Genomic DNA, 23,340 nt, shown 5'->3' with positions numbered 1-23,340 from the left:
CGTTTCATTTTCTTCAGTTTGCAATTTCACTTTCTTATTTGCACAATCAATCTGAGCATTATTACTAGATAGCCAATCCATTCCTAAAATAACATCAAACTCCCCTAGCCTAAAAGGTATTAAATCAACTGAAAAATGACATCTCCCTATCTCAATATCACAACTCGGGCATACTCGATCTACTGCAACCTGATCATCATTTGCTAATTTTATGACTAACACTTCATCTAACCACTGAACCTCACAATCTATCTTAGAGATAAAATCTTCAGAAACAAAAGATCTAGTAGCTCCTGAATCAATCAATACTAGAGCATTTACGGAATTTACAGGGAGTGTACCTGCAACCACATTCGGATTCTGTACCGCTTCCTTCATTGACATGTTGAAAGTCCTTGCTCTGGGCTGATTTTGTTGTGGTAGTGGAGGTGGAGGTAATGCTAAAACTCTTGGAATACTAGCGGCCATTGTAACTCCTCTGCAGTCTCTGGCAATATGTCCTTTTCTCCCACATTGGAAACAAGTAACTTCTACTTTCCCCATCGGACATTCCCCAGAATAGTGTCCCCTTTGTTTGCACTTGAAACACGTGACATTTGGCTTGTTGCAAATTCCCGTATGCTTTTTACCACACGTTCTGCAATCAGGTATAGGCGGTCGAATAAGCCTTTGCTGAGTTGGGGCAGGAAGTCGATTACCCATCCTCTGGTTGTTTTGTTCTGGTCTCCTAAAGTTTACTTTTCCTCGAGCTTGAAATCCCGGCCTTTTGTTGAAACGATTCTGAAAGTTTCCTGGTCCTTTCTCTTTCTGAGCTGCTTCACTTTCACCTTCAATAATCATAGCCTTCTGAACAACAGCCGTATAAGTTGTCAGTTCAAACACAGCTACTCTGCTACAAATCCATGGTTTCAGTCCTTGCTGGAATCTCTTGGCCCGCTTCTCATCCATATCCACTTGCTCTGGAACAAATCTAGCCAATTCAGTGAACTTGGTCTCGTAATCCGCCACTGATAAGTTGTCTTGCTTCAGCTCCAGGAACTTGATCTCCAGCTGGTTCTTCATAAAGCGAGGAAAATATTTCTCCAAGAAAAGATCAGTGAATCTATCCCAGGTCACCACACCTTTTCCTTCCAAAGCTTTCTTCGATTCCCACCAGTAATTGGCTTCGCCTTTTAGAAAGTAGCTAGCAAAATCCGTTTTCTGTTCTTCCTCAACTTTCACCAATGAAAATTCCTTTTCCATCTCCTTCATCCAAGCTCTCGCCTTTGTAGGATCCGTGGAACCCATAAATTCCGGAGGCTTTACCGACTGAAATTGCTTGAAAGTGACCGTAGGTGCTGCTGGTGGTACTTGATGTCCTGGATGAGCGGCTTGCGGTAACATCTGTTGCTGGAACTGCTGATGTTGCTGCTGCATTTGTTGTTGCATCATCAACATCTGTTGTTGCATGAGATTAAACATCTGATCCATCTGGTTATTATTGTTTTGGCCCTCGGTGTTTCCATTTGATGAGTCGGGTTGTGCTTTTCTTTTAGGTGCCATCTTTCTGGTAAATAAATAATGGGTCTTCTTTAATTACAGTATATTAAACATATGTTAAAACAGTTGATTTGGGAAAATAAAACAGCTTATTAAATAGCTAAATAAATAAAACAGTATGATGTGTAAATAATTTTTTTTTTAAATACTTTAAAATCTTTTTGAAAACATAAAGGTACAACATGATCGTAAATAAAACAACATTTGTAATTATGCAATGGTAATGAAATGAATATAAATACTTAAATAACTGGAAATAAAATAAAGAAAATGTGCAAAAGACCATCTCATATATGTATAGGTAGAACACCAGCTGCAGGTGTCAGTGCTTGAAACAAAAACCTATGATATAACAGTCGTACTGCTACTACTATCAGTCAAAGTCAGTAGCTACGCTCATATAAACTAGTCATACAATACTATGCTGCCTCTATCTACAAAATGTACATGATATAACACTCCTCTATCGGCTAGTCTCAAAATCCCGGCGGCACATGGCTCAACTCCTCCTACAATGCCTCTAGCACTGCCTCGGTAAGTCCCAATGCTCTCCGATATGTTATCTCCGCACTAAGATCCTGCTGTCTCAAATCAATAAGTTGCTGAGAACTAATCTGGTGAATTTGACATAGCCTCTCTCTCAGTATATAATCTGATCGTAATGCTCTGACAGGACCCTCTGTCTGTGTCTCATACAATCCAAGGATCTCTCTGCACTGGTTCTGCCATCGAATCCTCTCCTCTCTCTCCGCCTGAAAGTGCTGAGAAGTCACTGTATGATGCTCACGAAGGTCCGTGCTAGAACCTCGAGAAGGTAACGGCCCATCTACCACTATCTCATCCATGAACTCTGGCTGAGGAAACTGATAAACTCCAGGAACAGGGGCATAAATGGCTAATGGGGCAGGGAATAAGACAGGTTGCTCCATAGGTGCATACACTGGCGGCTCTGCCTCTGGCTCCATTTGTGGCATCTCTGGAATCTCGACTGGTGGCATAGGAATCTGGGGCTCTAAATCCTCCCACTGCGGAAGATCAACCATGTCAGGAATATCGAACATCAGAAACTCTAGTGGTGGAAAATCGGGTATCTCTGGCTCAAAATATGGAAAATAATCTGCAAACCTGGTACCTCTGGGGGAAGTGGTATCTCTGGTGTTGGTCCAGGTGGCAATGGTGGAAGTGGTGGCAATGGAGGTAAGATCTGCTCTGACACTGGAGCTAATACCGGTGCAACCACTAGATCTGTCTCGGTCCGCTCCGTAGACGATTATAAAGAAGCCATCTAATATACATAACAATAATAACACAAAAACAATCAAATCAAAATCCTAAAACTCATAACTTCTAATCACATAAACAGACAATCCTAACACTCTTACTTTTATCCTATCTCATTTTCCTATCTTATCTTAACCCTAACATTCTTGTTTTCAAAGGTCAATCCTAAGCTCTGATGCCAACTATAACACCCTCCAAATCCGGGGTATAGATTTGGGGCATTATTAACAACAACTACAACTAAATCTGCACAAGCGGAATATAAATATAATAATTACCCCGAACTAATACTACTCAGGATCTTTTAAGGGTTGAGTTGAAAACAAGAACCACATACTAAACTTTATTACAAGCCCGAATAAATAAAACCTGTCTCAAGAACTCTCTTTGTTACAAAACCTTTATCTATCTACCATCTCACCACATAACTTTTATTCAAACTACACAAAACTTTTATTCAACCCAACATTGCTACTTATCCTGTTACACCTGATCTGGCAATTCAAAGCTCTCTTCGGGAATGGGAAGGAACACTCTTGGTATAAGAGGGTCCCGCTTCTTGACTCGCTTCTTGACTATGCGGGTCCTGACGGGTTTCATTTTCTACCTTAACTGTAAAACAATAGGAATAACAATAAAAGGGGATGAGCCAAAATTGCTCAACAAGCCTGCAACAATATATATATTATAAAGAGAGAGAAATAAGTGAACCAATAAGCTGCTGGTTAGAACAACCATCTGAATCTGTATAGGATAGTAATTTGCCAATGTTGGCGAGTACCAAGTGAACAAGACTGGAAACAAGAACCAATATATGCACTATAACCCGCTGATCAGTCAGGATATAGTGCGGATCTATACCCAACTGCATAGACCCAACCAACATAAAGAGTATTCAGGCAACTATGGCCTATTAAATAATGGTCTGGGTAAAACCCAGCCCGTATAGTAACCATCCAGTCCAAGGCTTAGCATCCGGAATAATCAGAATGCTTTTGATATATCCCAACACCAGGATATACCAGAGTATATGTAACAAGGGTAAAAAGTATTGAAATATGAATAGGGAATTCAATAAATTGGGAGAAATTAAGAATCGAAATGAAATTGAAACAAACATTAATAAATGGATAACAGTGTATATGAACAATGATTATCAAAGATAACTGATATGATAAAAGGAAATATAATTCACTATTCTGAATTTAGAATAGGGAAAAAAACTTGTCTTGCGCGTACTTAACCTGGTTCAACTCACCGCCTTGTGACCCTAGCTTGCTCTGCCTTGCTAACACTGAACCAATCATGGAAAGATAGTCGTTTAGATAACTTACTATATACGTGTATCTTGAATTGATATCACGCAACCTTATCAGTCTACCCATGCGTTTTTATCTGACTCGCATATATACACTTTATATAGCACATGGATTCACATAATCACGTAAAGCACATAGCACATAAAGGACATAATCAATTTTTAGACTTATAATTATTTTTAGAATTGATTCTAGACTCATACCTGCATTAGCTAGTCTTATCTGATTTTATTATAATATTTCGAAATTTATTCGGCTCAATTATACTCCTATTAGGACCTACGAACTATCAATTATCACCAAACCACTCTTTTTCGGAAGAAATTATAACTTACAACTATTTTTATTAAATTCGTCTCATTTTTCTGAGTCTAGGGGTCTTCGTTTTGCTCAAATCGGACTAACGGTTGAATTATTATGAATTAAACAAGATTTAATTAATTAATAATTAATTATAAATAATTAATTATAATTAAACAACCCTTAATTATATTTTTAAATAATTAACTAATAATTATTGTATTTTAAAATAATTAATCCCTAATTATTAGGAATTATTACTATTTATTACAAATTATTATTACTTATTCGATCAGATCGATTATTTACAAATAATTAATCGATTTAATTAACTGATACGCTATTTATCGAATAACTACGAATTACTCGAATTATAAACCAACTTAACGATTAATCACTCGTATATCTACGAGCTACTCGCAATTCTCGCATAATTATCGAACTATTGTATTATTATTGAAACTCATACGATTCGCTAATTAATTAGTTACTGATATCTAATTATACGATACGAATAATTACCGCAATATTATTCGAATAACTAACACTCGAATAATAATTCTAATTAGTGAATCACTATTCGCATTATTAACTAAATATTAGATTATTAATCATATCACTTAACTATTTCTAATTCTTATTTATTAATTAATTACCTAATTATTAATTAATTACCCAATTATTAATTAATTAGATAATTAATAAATAATTAGATAAATAATTAATTAAATTCGAATTTATAATTTAATAAAATAATTTAGAAATTAATAATACTAATTTTCAGAATTCAAAACTAATTTTTAATTAATTTTTAGAATTATAAAAAAACTGATTTTAACTACTAAAATGTAAATAAATATTTAATTTAATCAAAAACACAAAAACAGAAACAGGGGTTGGGTTATTAGGATCAAACCCGGGTCGTTTCCGGGTTGCAAACCGGGTCGACTTCGGGTTATCGGGTCACGAAGAACAGTCGTCACCGTCCAGAATCCGGCGACGGCGACGGGTTCCGGCGAGGCAAAAAACGAGCCTCCTGATCATCGTTTCTCCTCCTTTTTGACTCCGTTCGATTCCCTAGAGTTTCAGCCGTCGCCCCACAGCGTCACCACCATCAGAGAACCCCCCCTCAGCCATCTCCGACCACAAGTCGAAGTTCTCTGATGAACTTCATCGGAAAACCGAGTTCCTCCAAACGTTAACCAAATTTGACGAAACTGGTGTCAATCTACTCCAAAATCAACGATCTAAACGACTCTAACAACCAAAACATCAAACAACACACAGAAAATCAAACCCGAATTCGCGATTAAAACCCGAAAATAACAACTTTCAATTCGATCAATCAAACGTTAAAAACAATCACATAATTGAAAACTACAGATCATAAGCTTCAAAACGAGTACTCACATGACTGATTTGGACTCCGGAATCACGATGAAATCCGACTTTGATCCTCCTGCTCTGTTCTTCACAAACCCTAACCCTAATTCCCTTTCTAATTTTTTTTTTATTTTTTTCTGATTTTTAATTATAATTAACTGAAAAATTAATAGTAAATCAGGTTTTTATATTTATGAAAATAATACCCCTAAGTAAAATTAAGGGTCTAATTATACTCCTAATAAAAATAGTCTCTAAGGGACCAACCAGGTCTTAGTGTCAGGGCATTGTGTTTGAGTGTTTAATATTATATGATGGATGCAATGACTGAATAGTGTATAACCAAACAAGGAATGTTATTGAATTCACTAGGTAGTTATCAAGAACATAAATATACTCAGTTTTCATGATTGGAATCCAAATCACATCTCCAATTAGGATTATACTAAATTGTGTTTAATTACACTCAATTCTGATTTTACACAATTCCATTTGCAACTGATTAGTTTGCAAGTACACACCAATTGAATTTGATCTGTCAATGTGATATAAACCAGTTAATAATTCATTTTAACTATCAAAGCACAATTATAGCACATAATGTGTTTTATTAATCACATTATTATCTAATAAACTTTCCAGCCATTTGATTAGTCATTAATCAATCATAACTGATCAGTAATTTTAATTCTTATTGAAACTTAAACATAAGACCCTTTATCTTTAAGTTATCTGATAGCCCTAACAATTCAGTTTTGATAACAAATGAATCATATCACAGAAATAGTCAAACCAAAACATATATATTTGAAAAGCTTATTTTAATCAAAGATTAATTATTTAATTAACCACAAAAACCGAATTTAATATAATGATCCCTTATTTCTTTAAATTAGGTAATCGAATAATTCATACATAAAGTTTAACAACTTTTTCAAACAAAATTTTAATCACATAGCAAATTCACTTCGAAATAATCAAAGAATAGTTCACTATATTATTCACAATAATTCATCAAGCTGATTTGTATTAACAAATACTTCATAGTGAATTAGATAATCAATTTTCCCGTGTATAAAACCAACCAAACTCAAAATAATTAAACCTTGTTATCTTAATTAATCATATAATTTATTTAACCTACGACCTCATCAAGAAAAGATCGGCAAAATCAAACTGAGATCACAATTGCACTTATTTATTTAACTGATAGAAGATACTACACCAAATAATTACCAATGAATAGTCCACATACTCGTAACACTAAATTTAAATTACAAATTAGTGAATCAATGTACACATGCACTTCGAGTTTCACATATCAACATGAAAATTAATAAAAAAATCTTACCTTCGCCCATGGCATAGAAGCGTTCATTGGTTTTTACATGTTTTAACTCGTTTGACCTCGAGTTCAACGACTTAGTGAGTTGACTCGGTAACTCGTCCGAGTTGACTCGACTGAGTTGGTCTGATTCCTTCACCAAACTTCATTTTTCTCCTCGATCTATCACTCTCTTCTTCTTGTTCTTCGTTTAACCTGCATAAAATGCTCAACAACCTTGAATTATGGTTTGTAACATCATTAATTTATTCAAATCAAACTCTAAGAATATATATAAGTGTATGCATATTGATTTCAATCTAGACCTGAGTTCAATTGGTTTTAACTTGAGTCGATTTGATCGAAATCGGTTCGATATACCCAACCTTGATCTTTGATTTAATCGATTTAGGATTAAATCATTTATAATATATGTATATAGTATCTATACATATATTATCATTAAGGTTTGTTTGAATACAAAAGATGAACTCATCGGAAAAGACTGAGAACGGCGACGAATTCCAGAGAGAAAAATGAGAGAAGAAAGAGGCGAGAATGAGAGTAAAATGAAAAATGAAACCCTGATTTCTGTTATATATATATTAACGATTATGAACGGCCAGGATTAACTGGTTATAGAAATGGATGGTCCAGATTTAAGGTTTTATAGAATATGAATTGGGCTGGTTGTTGTTTTAACTGGGCTGAACATAATTAAGGCCCGAAATATATATTAGTATTGGGATATTAATATTTATTGTATGTTTAACTCAATCTTTATATAATTGATTTTATATTGGGCTTCTTAAGGTTAATTGGATTAGGCTTCAAGAAATACAAAATATAATTTATAAATAAAATATTTTTAAAGATATTTCGAAATATATATAGATATATATATATAGAAGAATAGTTTGATATATATATTTTAATTATTTTTTGTGAGCTAATATTTATTTTATTTTAAAATAAACTCTTTTCTGGGCACTTGATCCATTTAATTTCTCAACAATCCGATCAATAAATAATTATTGATAAATCTGAACTATTGAGATAATAAACAGATAGTAGAAAGTAGTTTATTCTTAAAATAAATTGTAACGACCGACAAAACACAAGTAATATTCTAATTTTATTTAGACCGCCTCAAAATTTATAAATTTTAGCCCTCGAGAAAATTTTACTTTTGTACCCGGATAAAAATAATAAATAGATAAATAAATAAATGAATAAATAATTAAATAAAATAAAATAAAATTTGAGGCTAGAATTAATTCTTAGAAAATTTTATCAGTCATTTAAAAATTTTATTCCGTGTGCGGAGATCCCTAATTTTATTTATAATAATTATTAGTCATTTATTTTATAAATTTATTTTATTATTTTTTTTATATAAAATTGGAGCAGCTAATTAATTTATTTAGAATACTATTTTATTTTATCTAGTAAAATTATTTTGTTAGATTTAAACTCTAGTAATGATTTATTTGAGACTCAATAAAATTAGTACCATAATTGTTTTAAGATATTTTAATTTAACTCACCCAGGAAATTCCTTATCTTTATTTATTTTTATTTAGTTGGTAATAATCTTTTCATCATAAAGAAAAGTGATAAATAAAATAAAATGCTTGGCTTATAATTGAAGCATCTTAGATATTTTGAGTAGAAGCATCGCGAAGTTAGATTTTTTTTTCGGAAGAGTCCAGATAAAGATACCCTTATAAAAAAATAATAATTAGGGTTACCGAGGTTCTTTTAGCCGTCTGTGAAGAGTAAAAGATCAGGAGAAAGAGGGAAATTAGGAGATTGTGTAATACAACCAATCTGCATTCAAGGTAACTACTGCAAAATTTTATCTTTCTTTACTAAGATTGGTGTCATCAGCCTTAATTTATTTTTAGAGGATAATTAGGAAGTAGATTAGTATTGTGTTATTGTTAGGGAATTAATTTTTGGCAGTGTAGTGCAAGATTTCAGATTTGAGTTTAATTATTCATATAACAAAAAAAAGGGGGGGTTACGGGTAATGGGAAAATAGTAAAATTAGGGTTTAGCTACCCTTTTATTTCACAGATGTGTTGAGAGTTTTAATTTGCAAAAGCTAAGCAGGGGGTAGTTGTTTGTTGGCTACGGGAGAAAAAGGGGGTCATGGTGGAGGCCACCACCGGCCGCGACGGCAACGGCGGTGGTGGCAGGTGGTTGGTCGGAGGCGATGAAAAGAAAAGGGGAGAGGAGAGATTGTTGGTGAGTGGGTGAGAGTTGATTGAGAGGAGAGAATTGGGTGAGGGTTTGGGTGTTGTTGGTACAGGGGAAAAGAGGGGGGGCGACGACGGAGCCACCAGCAGTGTGGTGGTGGTGTTTGTGGTGGTTGCAGAGATTGAGGGAAAGAGAGAGGAGAGATTGATTGAGAGTGGTTGAGAGTAGGGAGTTGTGTATGTGTTGTGTGGTATTGGTTCAGGGGAAGAGGGATGGCCGGTGGAGCCACCACCGGCGTGGTGGTGGTGTTCGGTAGTTACAGAGAGTGAGAGAGGGAAGAAGAGGGAGAGCAGAGAGAAAGAGTGAGAGAGAGAGAGGGAGAGAGAGAACAAGAGAGAGAGAGAGAACGATAGTGAGGGAGAGAAAGAGAGGAAGAGGGAGAGAGTTTTTAGCCGGAAAATGGGTGGGTAATAATTTCTGGAAAAACGATTGATGGGAGCTTGTAGATCGGGCCATGGGCAGTAGGATTATGCGAAGAAAATTATGTTTCGGGTTAGCCGGAAAACGGCCGGCGGCGGAGGCTCCGGCCGGCGGCAGCCATGGAAGGTGATGAGGTGGTGGGGGAGGAAAGGTTGAGGATGAGTTTGGGGAAGATGGGGGTAAATCTGTAAATTGGTAAAATAAAATTAAAATGAATTGATAAATAATAAGTATTGTTAATTGGATAATAAATAATGGGTAATAAATGAAATAAGAGAATGGGATAAATAAAAGTGACATTAAAAAAAGGGGGAAATAGTTGGATTAATGGGAAAAAGAAATTAGTTAAAAGTAATGTATTATTATTTTTGGTTAAACAAGAATTAGAGTATTAATTTATGGAATATAGTATCAGTGGTGATTAAAAATAATACAAGATACTTAGAGTGGATGCATTGTTACCAAGTTATTTAATAGTAAAATAATTATGAAATAAAAATAAAAGAGTGTAAATGTGATTATAAATAAAGTCAAGTTTTAGGGATATTATCGTTACCTTAGTATAATTTAATAAATAAAATGACTCGATTAATTCATTATTAAAATAATGAATTAAAAATTTATTTGCATTAAAATATTTTAAGAAGGAATATTTAGAGTGAGTGTTTGAGCTCCTTTGTCGAATATTATTTAATTTTTTTTTTATTTTATGAATTGATAGAAATTCTATTTTTCTCGTGGAATAATGGAGCAATATTGAGCTCGCGTATTGTTTTAAATTATTATAATTATTCTTAGCATACGGGCGAGCAAGGCAAGTTTACTATCTCTCCAGTCACCTTAAAAATATTTATTTTCGTTAATGTTTTGAATTATATTTTTTCTCGAGTATTGTTTATTTCAAATTTATTTATTTATTCAAGAATGATTTATTTTCTGAACTTTAAAAATATTATCATTATTTTGGATTAGTTATTTGTATTTAAATTTCTTCGATCGAATACCCTATCTTTTAATAAACCTTAGTCGTGCTCATTGTTCGAGACGACTCCTTTTAAATTTCTTTTAGTTAAGGTTTGATTCCTTAATTCGGGTCAACCACATTCGTTTCTTGTCGGTTACATCTATTGTCCAGATGTATCCACTTTTATTGAAATCAAGGACTGATTCATTGTTCGAATCAGAAATTATTAGGAAATATGTTAAGTTTATTACTCGTAGTGATTGGTCCTACTCACAATAATCCTGAACGTTATTTAGTCATTTGGTTATTCTTCTGATTTGAGATAACCAAATAACTTTTCTTTGAACTTGACCCATCTCTTTGTTCGAGATGGTCACCTCCTTTGCTTTCCAGACGATGCCTTGTCCGTGTCGTCTAAAATTATTTTCTTTTTCTCTGGACTAATCCATTTTTTGGGTTAATGTAATTTATTTGGAAAGTGCTAGCTGTGTGCTAGACTTAGCAAATAAATTTTCTAGTGTCTAGCTTCGCTATCAAGGAATTACTCGGGGATTCATATTCAAAACCGGTCAACATGGTCCAAAAACGTTGACCATGATTATATGGTCCGGAAACGTTGACCATATCCAATCTGGTCCGTGATGGTTAACCATGGTTAGTGACAATGTGTTATGTTCAAAGTGACATTTGCTCCGTGGTAGACATGGTTGTGTGATAACCCATTTATGATTAATTTCTAGCAAAATTTGAAATGTAAGGTGGGACTTGCCTGAAGGCACTGATCATGCTACACGCGAGTTCTGCAGGAGTCGATACTTGTGACATGGTAGTTGATCGAGCCATGGGGTATCGAAAGGTGGACGACCAGTATGCTCTTGTGTCATGTTATTTAAAGATGTGTTTGAGTTGTTAACATTATCATATTTGAGTTTTATTATTTAAGTCGTCAGTTATCGTTTATTCTTAAAGCTTCAAATGTATTCTATTATTTCCTATTTTTGGGTGTTGGTTAAATAGTGAATTTGCTGAGCATATTAATGCTCACTCTTTCTATCATTACATTTCTTTTAGCAGTCAAATCAGAAAGTGATAAACATCCAAATCCGCATGCGAAGGGCAAGGAAAAGATGCCAAGTTCAAGCATGGATCGTTAGATTGTCTGTGTGCCAGCTATATGCTATGGAAGTCGCCTAACAGTGGAATAAATTTTAGTTATGTAATAAAGTTCTAGTGGCTGATACTTTGGTTCGCGGAGTATGTATGGTATTAGTAAGTGATCCTTGTATCTGTGGACGTGATAAGATAAATGTAATAAAGTACTTTTTATGCTATTGTAATAATAAACAGGTATTTGATACACTGCATGATGTGGCGACCCAAATCCGTGAAAGAGCGGGTTTGGGGGCGCTACAGAGGTGGTATCAGAGCTATAGTTATATTCTTAGGACGCGAACCCCTAGGAATGTAATTTAAGAGCGAAATAAGATTATACTAAGTACGTATAACTTTAAACCTATAACAATTTAGCTAAACCTAACTATTAAGATATAAGACTTATTGTGGAGTATATTAGAGAATTGAGTGGATTTTAGAGACTAATATCTAATAACGACTTGGTGCATTTGTGTATATGTATTTAGATGTTAGGTACCCGATCTGTTCGTCATAGACCCCCGATGTCATACCCTCGAGACGCATTCAGCTCTGGTTCCGAGTCTGACAGTGATCCTTCAGAGGAGATTATGGTTATCGACAGTGATAGCGACGACTCATCCATTGCGGTTATATCTCCACCACCAGTTACACCCCCTAAGATCGTTGATTTAGATGATGAGGTTGACTCTGTACCTGTAGTGACCCCTATAGCTGCCTCTGCTCCTGAGATACAGGATTCTGTGTATGCTTCACTGGCGGAGATCACCCCTGTTGTACCTTTATCTACACTCACTCAGACGTTATCATCTGCTTATGTACCACCTAAGTCTAGAGAGGGGGATGTCATGGTTGCTGAGCTGGTTAGGCACTTCCACTTTGCCTCGGTCGAGCCCCAGACCCATATGATCACTGCTGATAGGTATCATTTTGAGATACTGAGCCCTGTTAGGACCGAGCGTGTTGACGAGAGCCAGCTTTCACCAGTTCGTACTGAGAGATTGATTAGCTCTGCACCTCCAGGACCACTTGTCTCTTTATCTGCTTTATTCTCTGCACCAGCTCCTATTTATGTGCAGGCTCTTGTAGAGCCGACTGTTCTTGGTCCCATAGTTGATGTTACTTCTGAGGCATCTGTTTGTGACACTGCACCTCCTGCACCTCCAGTATCCGTTCATACTCCTGATACTAGCCCTGTAGGCGCTACGGCTCTTATGCCACCATTACCCCTTGCTCCTGATGTGGCCGAGACTGGCATGGTACCATTTCACCTTCACTATTCATTGTTCCAGCAGCATCAATGGTTATGGCATAGGTATGAGGAGCTTTTTGACACTAGAGAGTCTCTTATCAGGCTACTTACTGCTACAGACCCTACTCGTGTTCACCTTGGTGGTAGTGTTTTGACTAGGGATGTTCAGATGGAGATTGTTCACCAGATTGCTGAGACTATTCTGACTGGTTTGAGGAGTTCTATTGCTGGGATACCATCTTCGAGTTCTGGCCAGGTTGATAGCGTCACGGTGGCCACACTTATGGAGAGAGCGATCACGGAGTTTCGTGGGAGGATCACCTCGTTGTTCGGTCATTGAGCGAACATGACTATGGATATTGTGCAGTCTTTTGATTTTTTGAGGGATAACACGTCTATATAGTGTGTATCCCTATCTTTTGGTGACTCGTACTTATGATGCTAACTGCTGACTGTACTGTTGATAGTTGTAGTGATAGATTTGATGCTGATGAGGCTTGCAGACTTTTTGTTTTGATGCAGTCTCGAGATTGACATAGTAGTTGACTTGATCTCTAGTATGTAGTAGGATGTTATGACGATGTACTTGATCATTATGGTGTATTGATATTTTGACCCAGCCTGTTGGGGTATCACTTTGGTTATGTATTATGATATACTCTCTGTCGGCAGACTATGATATCATCATCAGATGGTTGATGACTCTTTTATATTATGGATGTTATGGTATTTTATATTTGTTAGCATTTTATTATGTTACCTTGGTAGATATAGAATTTTACATGGTTGCGATAATTTCCGAAACTTTTCAAAAGATAGAAAACCATTTTCTTTAAAACCAACATACTTTAGATGAACACGATTTACACCGAAACTACTAAGTTTTCAAAATTTAAAACTTAAAAAAAAATGATTAGAACTCGAGATTCACATAATGAGATATGATGTATATTTTGGGAAATAGTTTGATTATTATTATATTACTCAAGTTCAAGAGACTTATTTTCGGAAAAAGGATTTCATGATTATATTCAACTTGAATTTGAGGTTTACCTTTTTGTCATGATATACAAGAATTTTTCGGAAAGACTATTGTTTATACCATGTTATTTTTAACTTGTCGGGATGTTATACTATTTTGGAATATTTTAATCAACCTATTATTTTATTTTAAATAGCAAGAAGATGCCAAGAGGACGGCCTAAGAAGAATCCTCCACCTCCACTAGAAGAAGAGAGCCATGATACCCAACCTCACCTACCACAAAACCAAGATCGAAGGCAACATAGGGACCCAACCCCACCTCAGAATCAAGATGATCCTATGCGACTATTGGTGGCTTTTCTGCGACAACAAACTCAAAATCCTCCAACTAGAGGAGGGGGACCACAAGATCAGCAAACCCCATCTACTGTTACCTTCAAATCTTTTAAATCTTTGAACCCTCCTGAATTCAAAGGTACCACTGACCCTGTTGAGGCTCGAGTTTGGCTTCGTGAGATCGAAAAGACATTTGAAATAGTTGATGTTGAAGAAGAGAAGAAAACTATCTTTGCTGCTTATATGCTAAAAGGAGAAGCTAACTATTGGTGAGAAGCCAAGAAAACACTTGAAACCACTTTTCCTATACCATGGACTAGATTTACGGAACTGTTCCTCGAAAAGTACTTTCCAAAATACATGGAGAATCAGATGGAACTTAAGTTTTTAGAACTTAAGCAAGGAAACATGTCAGTAGCTGAATATGAAGCTAAGTTCACTGAGCTCTCTAGGTTCGTCCCATACCATGTTGACACTGATGAGAAGAAAGCTAAGCGATTTCAGCAAGGACTAAAACCCTACATTCAGAACCGCATAGCTGTGTTTGAAATCACCAACTACACTAGACTAGTTCAAAAAGCTGCAATTGTGGAAAGTGGAAGGGAACTGTATGCTAAGGATGTAAATGTGAAGAAGAGAAAGTTCCAAAACCATAGTGGAAGAAGTTTTGAGAAAAAGGTTGAAAATCAGCCAGGGAAACGACCTTTTGTGAAACGTGAGGACACGAATATTGGAAATAGAAGGATTGAAAATGGAGAGAGAGAACGAGAGTGAGGGAGAGAAAGAGAGGAAGAGGGAGAGAGTTTTTAGCCGGAAAATGGGTGGGTAATAATTTCTGGAAAAAAAATTGATGGGATCTTGTAGATCGGGCCATGGGCAGCAGGATTATGTGAAGAAAATTATGTTTCGGGTTAGCCGGAAAACGGCCGGTGGCGGCGGCTCCGGCCGGCGGCAGCCATGGAAGGTGATGAGGTGGTGGGGGAGGAAAGGTTGAGGATGAGTTTGGGGAAGATGGGGGTAAATCTGTAAATTGGTAAAATAAAATTAAAATGAATTGATAAATAATAAGTATTGTTAATTGGATAATAAATAATGGGTAATAAATGAAATAAGAGAATGGGATAAATAAAAGTGTCATTAAAAAAAAGGGGAAATAGTTAGATTAATGGGAAAAAGAGATTAGTTAAAGTAACGTATTATTATTTTTGGTTAAACAAGAATTAGAATATTAATTTATGGAATATAGTATAAGTGGTGATTAAAAATAATACAAGATACTTAGAGTGGATGCATTGATACCAAGTTATTTAATAGTAAAATAATTATGAAATAAAAATAAAAGAGTGTAAATGTGATTATAAATAAAGTCAAGTTTTAGGGATATTATCATTACCTTAGTATAATTTAATAAATAAAATGACTCGATTAATTCATTATTAAAATAATGAATTAAAAAATTATTTGCATTAAAATATATTAAGAAGGAATATTTAGAGTGAGTGTTTGAGCTCCTTTGTCGAATTCTATTTTTCTCGTGGAATAATGGAGCAATATTGAGCTCGCGTATTGTTTTAAATTATTATAATTATTCTTAGCATACGGGCGAGCAAGGCAAGTTTACTATCTCTCCATGGATCCACTCACCTTAAAAATATTTATTTTCGTTAATGTTTTGAATTATATTTTTTCTCGAGTATTGTTTATTTTAAATTTATTTATTTATTCAAGAATGATTTATTTTCTGAACTTTAAAAATATTATCATTATTTTGGATTAGTTATTTGTATTTAAATTTCTTCGATCGAATACCCTATCTTTTAATAAGCCTTAGTCGTGCTCATTGTTCGAGATGACTCCTTTTAAATTTCTTTTAGTTAAGGTTTGATTCCTTAATTCGGGTCAACCACATTCGTTTCTTGTCGGTTATATCTATTGTCCAGATGTATCCACTTTTATTGAAATCAAGGACTGATTCATTGTTTGAATCAGAAATTATTAGGAAATATGTTAAGTTTATTACTCGTAGTGATTGGTCCTACTCACAATAATCCTGAACGTTATTTAGTCGTTTGGTTATTCTTCTGATTTGAGATAACCAAATAACTTTTCTTTGAACTTGACCCATCTCTTTGTTCGAGATGGTCACCTCATTTGCTTTCCAGACGATGCTTTTTCTGTGTCGTCTAAAATTATTTTCTTGTTCTCTGGACTAATCCATTTTTCGGGTTAATGTAATTTACTTGGAAAGTGCTAGTTGTGTGCTAGACTTAGCAAATAAATTTTCTAGTGTCTAGCTTCGCTATCAAGGAATTACTCGGGGATTCATATTCAAAACTGGTCAACATGGTCCAGAAACGTTGACCATGATTATATGGTCCGGAAACGTTGACCATATCCAATCTGGTCCGTGATGGTTAACCATGGTTAGTGACAATGTGTTATGTTCAAAGTGACATTTGCTCCGTGGTAGACAGGGTTGTGCGATAACCTATTTATGATTAATTGCTAGCAAAATTTGAAATGTAAGGTGGGGCTTGCCTGAAGGCACTGATCATGCTACACGCGAGTTCTGCAGGAGTCGATACTTGTGACATGGTAGTTGATCGAGCCATGGGGTATCGAAAGGTGGACGACCAGTATGCTCTTGTGTCATGTTATTTAAAGATGTGTTTGAGTTGTTAACATTCTCATATTTGAGTTATATTATTTAAGTCGTCAGTTATCGTTTATTCTTAAAAATTTCAAATGTATTCTGTTATTTCCTATTTTTGGGTGTTGGTTAAATAGTGAATTTGCTGAGCATATTAATGCTCACTCTTTCTATCATTACATTTCTTTTAGCAGTCAAATCAGAAAGTGATAAACATCCAAATCCGCGTGCGAAGGGCAAGGAAAAGATGCCAAGTTCAAGCATGGATCGTTAGATTGTCTGTGTGCCAGCTATATGCTATGGAAGTCGCCTAACAGTGGAATAAATTTTAGTTATGTAATAAAGTTCTAGTGATTGATACTTTGGTTCACGGAGTATGTATGGTATTAGTAAGTGATCCTTGGATCTGTGGACGTGATAAGATAAATGTAATAAAGTACTTTTTATGTTATTGTAATAATAAACAGGTATTTGATACACTGCATGATGTGGCGACCCAAATCCGTGAAATAGCGGGTTTGGGGGCGCTACATAAATCTATAAATATTTACACAAAATATAAATAATATATTTTAATAGCATATTATTTATTTGAATATTCCAGTATTCCTAATTCTAAACGGAGTTTAGTGAACCTGTCTGAATGTTATGGTTTTGTAAAAATGTCAGCGAGATTATACTCAGTTTCAATGTGAGTCATTTTTATATCGCCTTTGTTGACATGATCACGAAGAAAATGATGTCTCACATCTATGTATTTGGATCTAGAGTGCATCACAGGATTTTTACTTAAATTAATAGCACTTGTATTGTCACATACTATGGAGATTACATCAAATTTTGTATTATAGTCAGCCAATGTTTGTTTCATCCACAATATTTGTGCACAATATTTGGCAGCAGCTATATACTCAGCTTCAGTGGTGGATATAAATACTGAGTTTTGTTTCTTTGAAAACTATGAAACTAAACATCCACCTAAGAACTGACACATACCACTCGTACTTTTTCTGTCGACTAAATGTCCAGCATAGTCTGAATCAGAATAAAAAGTTAAGTCAAATGGTACTCCTTTAGGATACCAAAGACCAACATTAGTGGTACCTTTAAGATATCTCAGTATCCTTTTTACTGCGGATAAATGAGATTCTTTTGATGCTACTTGAAATCTGGCACACTTACAAACACTATATTGAATATCAGGTCGACTTGCAGTAATATATAATAAGCTACTAATCATGCCTCGATATTTCTTAGTGTTGACGGGAATTCCTTTAGGATCCTCCGTTAGTTTGTTATATGTTGACATAGGTGTGGAAATTGGTTTACAATTTTCCATTTCAAATTTCTTTAGCATTTCATTACAATATTTTGATTGTGAAATATAAATGCCCTCGTCAGATTTTCTTATTTGAAATCCCAAAATGAAATTTATTTCACCTATCATACTCATTTCAAATTATTTGCTCATATAGTCAGAGAATTCTTTACATAGTACATCATTTGTTGAACTAAATATGATGTCATCTACATATATTTATACAAGCAAGATATCATTTGTTTCTTGTCTTGTGAATAAGGTTATATCCGCAGTTCCCATTTTAAAGTTATTTTCTAACAGGAATTTGCTCAACCTTTCATACCAGGCTCTTGGGGCTTGTTTTAATCCGTATAAAGCTTTGTATAATTTTTATACATATTCTAGATGTGTCGCATCTTCAAAGCCGAGAGGTTGTTTAACATATACTTCTTCTTCTAGTATCCAGTTTAAGAATGCAGATTTTACATGCATTTGATATACTTTAAAATCCTTATGACATGCAAAAGCTAATAGCATTCGAATTGATTCAATTCATTCTACCGGTGCATAAGTTTCATCAAAGTCTATACCTTCCATTTGAGTATAGCCTTGTGCAACCAGTCTAGATTTATTTTGAACAACAATTCCATTTTCATCTAACTTATTTCTAAATACCCATTTAGTTCCGATTATGGAAGTATCTTTGGGTTTTGGATCAAGTTCTCAAACTTTGCTGCGAGAGAATTGGGTTAATTCTTCTTGCATTGCAGAGATCCAATCTTCATCTAACAAAGCTTCTTTAGTGGTCTTAGGTTATATTTGTGATAGAAAACTAAGGTGATTTATAATATATTGAACTTGTGACCGCGTTTAAACTCCTTTACTTAAGTCTCCTAGAACATTGTCCAAAGGATGACTTCTAATGTTTGGAACATCTTTAGGTAGTTAAATATCCATTTCCAATAATTCTAGTCGATTTTTTGGAGATGATGAGCCAAATTCCATATTTTCGAATTGTCGAATAATATTCTCAATATTGTCTTGTGTGACATCCTCTTTATTTACAAGATCTTTGAATTTAGGTGATGGTTTTGATTCATCAAAAGATATGTTCATTGATTCTTCCACCACTAGAGAATTTAAATTAAATACTCTATAAGCTTTTCTATTCCTTTAATATCCAAGGAATATACCTTCATTTGATTTTGTATCAAATTTTGTAAGGTAATCTTTGGAGTTTAAGGTATGGCATTTACTTCCAAATACTCTAAAGTAATTAACTTTAGGAGTTTTACCAAAATAAAGCTCATATGGAGTCTTTTGTATTATAGGTCTTAATAAGACTCTATTTAGTATATGGCATGCAGTTGACATTGCTTCGGCCCAAAAATATTTAGGGCGACGATATTTATTTATCATTGTATTTGCCATTTTTTGTAATGTTCTGTTCTTCCTTTCAACTACTCCATTAGATTGAGGAGTATAAGGAGCAGAAAAGTTATGAGTGATACCATAAGTTTCACAAAAACTTGTAAAGTTGGAATTTTCAAACTCTTTACCATGATCAGTTCTTATATAGACTATGGTATTATTTTGTTGGTTTTCAATTCTTTTGCATAGAGAAGAAAAATATTCAAAAGCATCACTTTTGGTTTTGAGGAATTCTGTCCACGTAAATCGTGAATAGTCATCAACAACTACCAAGGTATATGAACATCTTTCGAGACTTTGTACTGGGACTGGACCGATAAGATCCATGTGTAAAAGCTCAAGAGGTCATGAGGTAGATACCATAAATTTTTCTTTGTAAAAGGCTCGTATTTGTTTTCCAATTTCACAAGCTTCACATATGTGATCCTTTTTATAATTTAATTTTGGTATTCCTCGTACATGTTCTTTAGTTGATATATTTTTAATCAACTTCATGTTTGCGTGTCCTAATCTTGGATGCCATAACCAAGGGTCATCTATAGTAGTGATTAGGCATATATTAACATGCTTACTCATGTCACATGTATAGAAATTTTTTTCTCGAGGACACGTAAGGAATAATTTTCCATCTTTATTAAGAATAGAACAATGAGTAGGATAGAAAATTACCTTATTTCTATTATCACAAAGTTGACTTATCGAGAGAAGGTTGTATTTCAGTCCTGTGACTAGTTGTACGTCGGATATCTTGAAGTGCTTGTTCCCGATGTCATTGATGCCAATAATGATACCTTACTGCTATCTCCGAACGTGACACTTCCAGCAGTGACCTTTTTAATGTTGTTCAAGAGTGACTTATTACTGGTCATATGTCTTGAGGGTCCTGGGGTTCGTACATCATAAGTAACATTTCAATTTGCATGGAAAAATCTAGATATTGGATAAGCATTGTTATTCACATAGAGATTTCTAGATGCATCATTCCTAATTTTATAAAGTGAAGCCCGTGGATGTGGAATTTAATTTTAATCTTCTTGTACTAGCATGATTGTTAGAGTTTCCAAGTTGATATATCATGCTTTTATCATTTGGATAATAAACATTATTTCTAGGAAAGATGCCATGATATTTTGGTTTATTATCTTCAAACCTAATAGGTGGTTGAAAGAATTGAGATCTAGGTTGCCTTTGATTGTTATTAGCTACCCTAGGATGAAATACATTCTTTTCAACATTTTTGGATGACTCATATCCTTTTTGAACCCATATATGCTTTTCCTTTAAATTCACCACTTTTAAATTTACAATATGAAACGGTATGTTTGTATCTATTATAAAAAGAACAAGTAAATGAAGGTGATTTATGAGCATCACTTTTAGTTTGTTCATGGTGTTGAACAACTTTCTCTGGTTGAACATTATTATCATATCCTAAACCTTCATGGTTAAAGAAATTTTTAGAATGTACCATTTTATTTAATATCTTATTGCCTTTCGTAAATCTTTGAATAAAAATTTCAAGATTTTCTTTTCCTTTGTTTAAGGCATCAATCTTGTTGTTAAGGAATATTTCTTGATTCTTAACTTGAGAAATGAGATTGAAATTTTCTTGTTTTAACCTTTGAGCTTCTAATTCTAAATCTTTTTCTTTAAGCTCATTGGTTTGTAGTAGCTCTTTTTTTTCAAGATTATTTATTTGAGATTTAGTTGTTGAACTTTCTTGAGTGAATGACTCATTTTGTATTTTTAAGTTCAATAATTCAACATGAAATTTAAAAATATATTCATTTATTTGTAACTTCTCATTTTCCATTTCTTCAGATTGGAAAATTAATGACATATTTTCCACTTCTAGTTTGAGAATATTTTCCTTGCGAGTATCATTCTTAATTTTTAGTAAGTGGGTTTGATTATTTAGAGATGAAATTTCATCTTCATATTGGACTTTTGAGTCCATCATCCGAGTAAACTCTTTACTTTGATTATAATGTATTTCCTCGAGTTTCATTTTCTCGAATCATAATAGATGATGTCTTTTGTCAAGATCTTTATACTTGTTTTTAATATTTACCACAAGTTCAATTAAATCATGATTATTCATATCTACAAGATTCAAATTATATTCATGTAATTGAATGAAGTTTGAAGAAAGGGTTACCTCTTGATTTGAAGTGGAGGTTTCCTTTGAAGTAGATGCATCCTTGATAGCCATTAAACATAGATTCACAATTTCTTCACTAGCTTCCGAAGCTTCTTCATCTTCACTTAAATCCCACCCGTTCTCAGCAATGAGAGATCGTCCTTTTCTAAGTTTAGGACATTCTCGTTTACAGTGATCGGGTTGTTTACATTCGTAACACTCCTCTTTTATTTCCTTCGTATTTTGTTCTTTTTTTTGGGAGGACTGTAAGTATGAGTGTTATTATTATAGACATTAGTATTTTGCATACCTTTGCCTTCATTATAGCTCATTGACGGAAAATTAATCTAATAGTTATGAGTGTAATTTTGAGAGTAATTTGGCCTTCCGTTAGAGTTAAAAACTCATTATTGATTATTATATTTTAGGAAGCCTTTTCCGTATCTTTGAGCTTTGCTTTGAAGCACACAACGTAGTTGTCTCGTAAGTAAAGCCACTTCGCTTTCATCGAGATTTTAGATTTCTTCGTTTAATTCATCATCGTTTTTGTCTTTATCTATAAGTATAGATTTTATAGCCATATTTTTATTTTTGTCTTCCACTTTTGGAATGACTTTTTCTTGTAAATTATCTTCTTTGTATGCACGAAGATTTCCATATAGATTATCTATTTTATAATCATTGAGATTGTGCATCTCTTTCATTGTGGCTACCTTAACCTTCCAACTTGGAGGTAATAATTTAAGAACTCTTCGGTTCTTTTCATTTTGTGTATAACTCTTTCTGAGTTGAGATACTTCATCGAAAATACGAGTGAATCTAGTTTCCATATCGATGATAGTTTCTCCTTCTTGGAGTTTAAAGTTCCCGTATTCTTGGATCAAAGTGTCCATCCGAGAATCTTTTATATCAGTGGACCCGTAAAAGGGGTTGAATAGCTTAATTATCAATTTAAAATTTATTATGGTGTTTTTAAAATATTTATCCCATTTTAAATATTTTACCGATGTAAATTATATATACGGAAATAAAATACAAGGAAGAAAATACCACACAAGAGATTTAGCCTGGTTCGCGATGGCGCAACCTCTAATACCTACGTCCAGTCCCCGAACTCCTCTCCAGGACCCGAGTTTTTTTCTTAAAATAACCTTGCTCCTAATGTAGGCGGAGAAGCCTTAACAATCCCACAAATATTAGTCTTGGTGCGTAACTCCGGATTACCACCTCAAAATAAATGTGCAAATCTACACAACCTATCTTAGACAATAACACCCTGTTATTTCTTCGAAGTTGGTGTAGA

The 23,340-nt window shown here is 34.3% G+C and overlaps 1 protein-coding gene and 1 long non-coding RNA gene across 2 annotated transcripts; both read right to left on the bottom strand.

The window, feature by feature from the left end:
- Positions 1-1,860: 1,860 nt before the first annotated feature.
- LOC141716732 (uncharacterized) lies at positions 1,861-2,809 on the bottom strand. The gene is made up of 2 exons (XM_074518920.1): positions 2,672-2,809; positions 1,861-2,564 (listed from the first exon to the last, which is right to left on the bottom strand). The coding sequence occupies exon 2, from the start codon at positions 2,535-2,537 to the stop codon at positions 2,049-2,051; it is 489 nt and encodes a 162-aa protein (XP_074375021.1). The 5' UTR covers positions 2,538-2,564; positions 2,672-2,809; the 3' UTR covers positions 1,861-2,048.
- A 960-nt stretch (positions 2,810-3,769) lies between these two features.
- LOC141717373 (uncharacterized) lies at positions 3,770-7,611 on the bottom strand. The gene is made up of 3 exons (XR_012573615.1): positions 7,473-7,611; positions 7,174-7,362; positions 3,770-4,114 (listed from the first exon to the last, which is right to left on the bottom strand). It is a non-coding gene; the product is annotated as an uncharacterized LOC141717373 (long non-coding RNA).
- Between the last annotated feature and the right edge of the window lie 15,729 nt (positions 7,612-23,340).

Source organism: Apium graveolens, chromosome 4 (assembly GCF_009905375.1).
Source record: "Apium graveolens cultivar Ventura chromosome 4, ASM990537v1, whole genome shotgun sequence".
Classification (NCBI taxonomy): Eukaryota; Viridiplantae; Streptophyta; class Magnoliopsida; order Apiales; family Apiaceae; genus Apium; species Apium graveolens.
The sequence above is the reverse complement of the archived record's forward strand: the minus strand, read 5'-3'. Positions and strand labels throughout refer to the sequence as shown.